Source organism: Lolium rigidum, chromosome 5 (genome assembly GCF_022539505.1).
Source record: "Lolium rigidum isolate FL_2022 chromosome 5, APGP_CSIRO_Lrig_0.1, whole genome shotgun sequence".
Classification (NCBI taxonomy): domain Eukaryota; kingdom Viridiplantae; phylum Streptophyta; class Magnoliopsida; order Poales; family Poaceae; genus Lolium; species Lolium rigidum.
In genome coordinates, this window is record NC_061512.1 from 212,528,095 (window position 1) to 212,534,586 (window position 6,492).

A 6,492-nucleotide genomic window follows, 5' to 3' on the forward strand; every position below is an offset into this window, starting at 1 on the left:
AGTCCGATAAAATGTTGTATAACCAGCCCAGTGAGCTCTTTCTCGAGAAAGTATACTAAAATAATTATGATGGTTCATGCATCTTTACGAAGAATAACTCTCTATCAATTATTTCAGTATATGCTGATGACCCAAATATCGTTGGTGACATGCAGATATATGTTGTTGCGCACAATCATTTAAGGACGGAATTTGAGATTGAGACATGGGAAAGACCATGAGGCACAAAAATGAGGCAGAAGCATCACAGCAAGTTCATCACCAACAATTCATAATATGCAGATATCAAGCTGAATCCCCAGCGATTAATATAACGTTTTCTTCCTGACATCAATAACCTGGTCAGCAATCTCAAATAGTGAAATAGTATTGATTATGCTTTCATAAGTTCATCTAAAGTACTATATGCCACAACCCACACATGGTTCCAGACAAGCCATAATAAAGCAGAGACATAGATAATGTAGCTAGCAGACCACAAACTAACACCATCAGCCATAATAAGTTCATTCTGGCGAAGCCAAACTACTTCTGAGCAGCAGACTGGCCCTGAAGAAGCCCGTTACGGATCTGCGTGGCGATGTCGCTCACCGCACCCGGGCCGTGGGGGATGAACACCGCCGAGGACTTGGAGGACGCGCCGATCTCCTTCATGGTGTCGAAGTACTGTGTGATCAGAACCATGTCCATCACGTCCTTGGCGGTGGTGCCGGGCACGTTGACGGAGAATCCCAGGACGCTGTCCCTCAGACCGTCCACGATGGCCTGGCGCTGGCGGGCGATGCCGAGGCCAGACAGGTACTTGGCTTCCGCTTCACCCTCGGCGCGCTTGATCTGGACGATCTTCTCAGCCTCCGCCTTCTCGTTTGCAGCCACCCTCATCCTTGCAGCTGAAAAAAGTATAAGTATCAAATCACAATGTCAGTATATGCTGGAGGTTAGAACTAAGTACCTTTTGTCAGGTTTTGATCATCTGAGAGCTTAGCAAATTACCTGCATTGATCTCATTCATTGCCTGCTTGACACGCGCATCTGGCTCAATGTCGACGATGAGTGTCTGCACGATCTCAAAACCATATGCTGACATAGCCTTCTCAAGTTCGTCCTCCACAGCCTTTGCTATGTCATTCTTTTGCTCAAAAGCATCATCAAGGAGGAGCTTTGGAACACTTGCCCTTATCACTGTAGATATCAAGCAAATACGCTAATTACTATATGATAGCATGAATAATGAGATACAGCGAGGTGTATCGGTGCTGATAAGACTATATTAACAAGAACACTTGGAAACTAGCAACTCAAACAGCATACCGTCAAATACATAGGCTTGGATCTGGGACTTTGTGTTGGACAGCTTGTAGAATGCATCACTTTCTTTGCCAGCCAGAGGTCGATACTGAATTGATGCAACAACAGTAACAAACACATTGTCCTGCAGAAATGCAGATGTCAGCAACATCACAACAATTCTTAATATCAGAAGAAAAAATACATGTAGAATGATATCAATGACACTGTGACCTTTACGATAGTTTCAGTGTCCTTCATTTTATGAAAGAAAGTAACAGGAAAAACAATGTGTCTTCAAACAGAGATTCCTAATCCACCAAGAACTAATGTTCAGTGCGATGTTAGGCCTTGAAACTTTTTATAAGACAGAAATTATGATTGCTTCAGCTTCTTCAGACAATAAAACACAGGCATGCAACTACTTAAATGAGCCTTTAGGACGAACCTTTGTCTTAGTCTCACAGCGCACATCCAGTTGCTGCAACCTGAGAGTGAGATGGCCAGCTACACGTTTCCCAACCATCCAAGGCAGGCAGTGGCATCCTGGTTCTAGCACACTATCGAACTTCCCAAACTGCTCTCTGATGGCCACGGTCGACTGATCAACTTGAACACAACACAACAAATTGCCCATGACTGCAGGCTTCCGACCGCTTCAGGGAGTACCTGGATATTTCGTGCATCACTAAGTAAATCAAAAATATGTTGACAATGGATATATGCACAGCACTAGCTCTGTTTACAAAAATGAATCATCAGTAGTAACTACATGGTGATAATACTTTTGTTGAAGCAATTCCTTAGACACACCTTCCAGTCTGCAAGCTTTTGTGGACTCACATCGGCCGAGAAAAACAAACTAGTATGCCTCTCTAAACATCTAGGAATATATACCCCAGCCAAACTATTTATTTTAAATTTCAAGTTACGGATGCTGAATTTCATTTTCTCAGTAAACAAAACTGATGTCTAAAACTTGGTGCTTAATCATTCAATGATGCCACAAAATGAATTTCAGAAACTAAAATAGTCAAGTGCAAAATGTTTTAATTCGTTTGCAAACATAACAAGGCTTCAGAACTGAACATTTGACATGATGCAGAAGGCGATGCGCCGTAAGGCGGCAAAGAACCTTGATGCGTCAGGTTATCTACAGATGTACCGCTACGCTCCGTTCGTGGTCTGCGTTGTAGAAGATGGAGAATCGCGATCTCTTTATGGAGGTTTGTACACGGTTGGAAGACACGGCGAGGGATACTTTTTCCCTACATGGATGGCAGCATAATCTACGGATTGGACCACCATCTTCTACTTAGGCGTTTTGCATTTGCTCATGTCTTGATATGTAATCCGGCTTTTTAATTCCCGCTTCAGACTTTCGAGACTACTTAAACGGCTGTGTGCATCTTAGCTATGCTGAGGTCGGGTGTAATTGCTTCTAAAACTAATAAAGCGCCCATTATTTAAAAAAAGAGAGCTTTCTGTAGAACTGCACAAGAAACAGGACAGCGAAACGGACAAACATTTTTAACAAAATTAACAACGCCATGTAGAACAATATCAAATCTTGGAAGCAATTCAATGAGAAAATGTTTAATACAGAGCAAGGAATAGTAGAATGCAATAGAACATGCCTGAAGAGAATGCTCAGCTAGTCAGCTGGTATAAGGTTGGGGCCGAATGACTAAGAGCATCTCCACTCGTCCCCCCGAACAGGCCCCCGGCGAGCGTTTTTTACATCCGGACGGCGTAAATCGGCCCAGTCGCGCCCCCGGTTCCTCGTTTTCGTCCGGATTTGGCCCTTCATCCATCCGGCGAGCCCACGCCACCCCCGGCCCCCCGGGGAGCGCTCGGGGACTTGTTAAATTGTGAAATTGTGTGCTTCATTTGTTTCAGCACTTGTTAAACATTGTACAATTATTTTCGCCGAATTTGTTTCAGCAATTTTCGTACTGTTGGTCGCCGAACTTGTTAAATTTAACGTTAAATTCGTTTGAAATATGTCAAATGGTCGAGGTTGGGGGTTTCCTGCCGGGGGACGGCTGGAACTTCGGCGCTCCCCACGCCAAATCTTCCTCCAATCCGGACGAAAATATCGCCGGATTTGGGCGTGGGGAGCGCCAACGAGTGGGGATGCTCTAAGAGCATGTCTAGTAGAGCCCCTAAACCCCTAAATCTGTAAAAATAACCGCTTTTTTACAGTTTTTGACGAAAAAATCGCAAAGACTAGAGCCCCTAAATCTGTAAAACTGTAAAAAAATTCCCAGGTCGGACCTGGGAATCCCTTCTTGGCCTGTAGAAACGAGGGTTGGGCAATCCAACCCGTCCCCGACCTGTATTGTTCTCGGACACGCGCGGGAGGGAACATTCAGCTCGTTCCCATCCCTCTTCCTCCCCCGATCCCGCCGCCGCCGCCGCCCTCCGGCCGCCGCGCCCGCCTCCGCCGCGCCTCGCCTCCGCCCGCCTCCTCGCCGCGGCCCGCCTCCTCCGCCCCGCCTCCGCCCGCGTCCGCCGCCCTCCTCCGTCCCGCCCCGCCTCCTCCGCCCTCCTCCGCCCCGCCTCCTCCGCCCTTCCTCCGCCCGCCTCCGCCCCGCCCGCGCCCCGCCTCCGCCCCGCTCTCCTCCGCTCCGGCCTCCTCCGCTCGGCCCCGCCTCCGGCCGCCTCCCGCCTCCGCCGCCGCCCCGCCCCGCCTCCTGCCGCCTCCCGCCGCCGCCCGCCGCCGCCCCGGCCTCCTCCGCCGCGTCCCGGCCTCCTCCGCCTGCCCCGCCGCGCCCCGGCCTCCTCCGCATCGCCCCGTGGCGCATGATTTACCTTTGTTCTATTTGATTCGAACAATTATTGTTGTATGGTCCAACATTGTTGTAACAATTTGAATGATTATTGTTTTATGTGCTCAAATGTACTATTTGGTGTTGTAATAATAACTAGAATGATTATTGTTTTATGTGAAATGTGATGATATTTGTGATATGTGAAATGATGATATGTGATGAAAACTGTGATATGGCATATGACAGTTTTAGGGGTTGGGGTTGAGCCAAAGACTAGAACCCTCAAACTGCATTCTTTAGGGGTTTAGGGGTTCTACTCTTTACCCCTGTTTTTCAACCTGTAAAAGTGCACTAAAATGGCTATTTCCAACCTGTAAAACTGCTATAGAGGTTTGAGGGTTTAGGGGCTCTACTAGACATGCTCTAACAGGGTGGATTGTTACGCTGCTGGCAATGCGCCTTATAAGCACATGGGCGCACTACAGGGTCTACAGGCTGATTTGTTATCTGTGTCCACGTTGGATGATAATTGGACTTTGGACAGAACACCGAGTGCATACGCCATCCTAAGCATTCACTAATCACCCACTTGCGGGTTTGAGATAACCTACAAACATATTAATCACTTTCATTGGCGTACAAAACAGTTAGACTAGACACTGACAATATACTGAAGACTGCAACTGGTTCATCCGAAATTTCCAATGGATTGATGTGAAAAGTACTCAAGGTATGAAAAAAAATCAATATATAAAAAATATAAAGCCTAGAGATCCAATAATTACTGGTTCTTTTTCAAAACGCGAAATTTCCAGCAAAATCACTCAATCGCACAAAGTCTTGTTGGCTTTATAATCGTCAGGGAATTGCAGTGGATATGGATGAGACGACTAGAATTTGGAGTCGCTGCAGCACAAGAAAGCGCGTGCAGAAAGATTCGGGTGAAATTCCCTCTCAGTGCTTGGTTTATATATTCCTTTTTTATATCGGAAGATAGAGACGGTAAAGGCAACGGAACAAGCAGAAATAATCAAGGGGGAAATTGCGCGGGAGACGCGGTGTGGGTTGCGGACCTCAGCGACGCGCAAAGACTTCGCGCTACAGACTTCGTAAAACCAGGAACGAAGAGGATTAGAGGAGCAAGACATGGCAGAAGCAGAGAGGGAGGGAGAGAACGAGAACACGAAGCAAAAGAACACAGCGGGGAGATCGATGCTCCTCAAGGTCGTACCCTAACACTGCGACACAACCAGCCAGCAAACAAAGCAGAATCCGGAAGCAGAGGAACCACACCAAAATTCTTCGGATCTTACAAGAGAGAGAGCGCCAATCGAGGAAGAAGAAGGGGAAAAATGGGGGTTTTTGGATGCGGCCTTTCTTTACCTTCCGCTCCGGGGCTTGGACTCTTGGAGACGCGGAGAAAGGGGAAGTGGAGTGTGGAGTGTGTGAGGAGTGCGACGACGGCGTCTGTCTGTATCTCTCCACGCCAACCCCAACAACGACGACGACGACACTAAATACTCGGTGCGGGACACCGCATTGTCTAGGATTAGCCGGAGGTTCTACCATCCAACTATGAAAACCATCGCGATTTGCCCGCCGTCCGGCGGAGCAACCACGAGCAAAACCGCTGCGCTCGGATCAGATAAGGCCGTGGAAATCTTTTTCTCCGCCTGTCTGCTTTCTTGACTGAGCAGCTGCTTTTCGGGCCCAGACGACCATCTTTCTACCCAAGCTCAACACCGTAGCTGGCCCCGCCACCACGACGAAGACGAGGAGGCGATGGAGGATAATGCCAACCATGCAACCAGCACATGGTTTCTGTTGCCCACTCGTCCTACTCTTCTCCCATTTAGGTTTAGAAATCAGATCCTCGGGGAAACCTTCATGCGCGACGTGTGAAGCCTATGGATATTTTTGATCCATGCCGTGCACCGTGAAGACGCACCTAACACACCGAACGCGCCAACTCCAGGAATAGTTGTTTCAGTGGCGCAAGCAATTGGAGTAGCACTTGTGCTAGCTTTGTCTTGTCTGCAAGTGAAGTACTCCAGGAATAGTTGTTTCAGTGGCGAGCCCCAGCGGGCGGCAGCTCCGTCGCTGCAATAGGATCCACGATCGCCGGGGAGGCATGAACGTGGACGGTGCCGAGGGAGACATGAATGTGGACGGTGCCGGGGGAGACGCCGATGCAGCTCGCGCCGCCATTACCTCTTGGTCGTCGATGCGCTCGCTGTACATCTCGTGCCACGCCAACGCCAACGGATCCATCTTCTCCATGTCGCCCATCAAGATCTTGGATTCTTGATACATCTTGGCCAACGATAGCTGCGTCGCTTCGTTGGTGGCCTTTATGGCAGTGGCGTGAGCTTCCATCTTCGCCGCCTCCACCCTCTACCTTTCCAACTCGATCTTCATGTCTTGCTTGTCG

General features: G+C 48.5%; 1 protein-coding gene across 3 annotated transcripts; it reads right to left on the reverse strand.

Annotated features, from left to right (window-relative positions):
* Nucleotides 1-272: 272 nt before the first annotated feature.
* Nucleotides 273-5,464, reverse strand: LOC124654838 (hypersensitive-induced response protein-like protein 1). Of its 3 annotated transcripts, none has more exons than XM_047193825.1 (5): nt 5,445-5,464; nt 1,736-1,956; nt 1,312-1,432; nt 994-1,182; nt 273-890 (listed from the first exon to the last, which is right to left on the reverse strand). In XM_047193825.1, the coding sequence occupies exons 2-5, from the start codon at nt 1,922-1,924 to the stop codon at nt 526-528; spliced, it is 864 nt and encodes a 287-aa protein (XP_047049781.1). In that variant the 5' UTR covers nt 1,925-1,956; nt 5,445-5,464; the 3' UTR covers nt 273-525. The 3 variants fall into 3 exon arrangements, with proteins under 3 accessions (XP_047049781.1, XP_047049779.1, XP_047049780.1); XM_047193823.1 differs by lacking the exon at nt 5,445-5,464 and adding an exon at nt 5,293-5,421; XM_047193824.1 differs by lacking the exon at nt 5,445-5,464 and adding an exon at nt 2,925-2,975.
* Between the last annotated feature and the right edge of the window lie 1,028 nt (nt 5,465-6,492).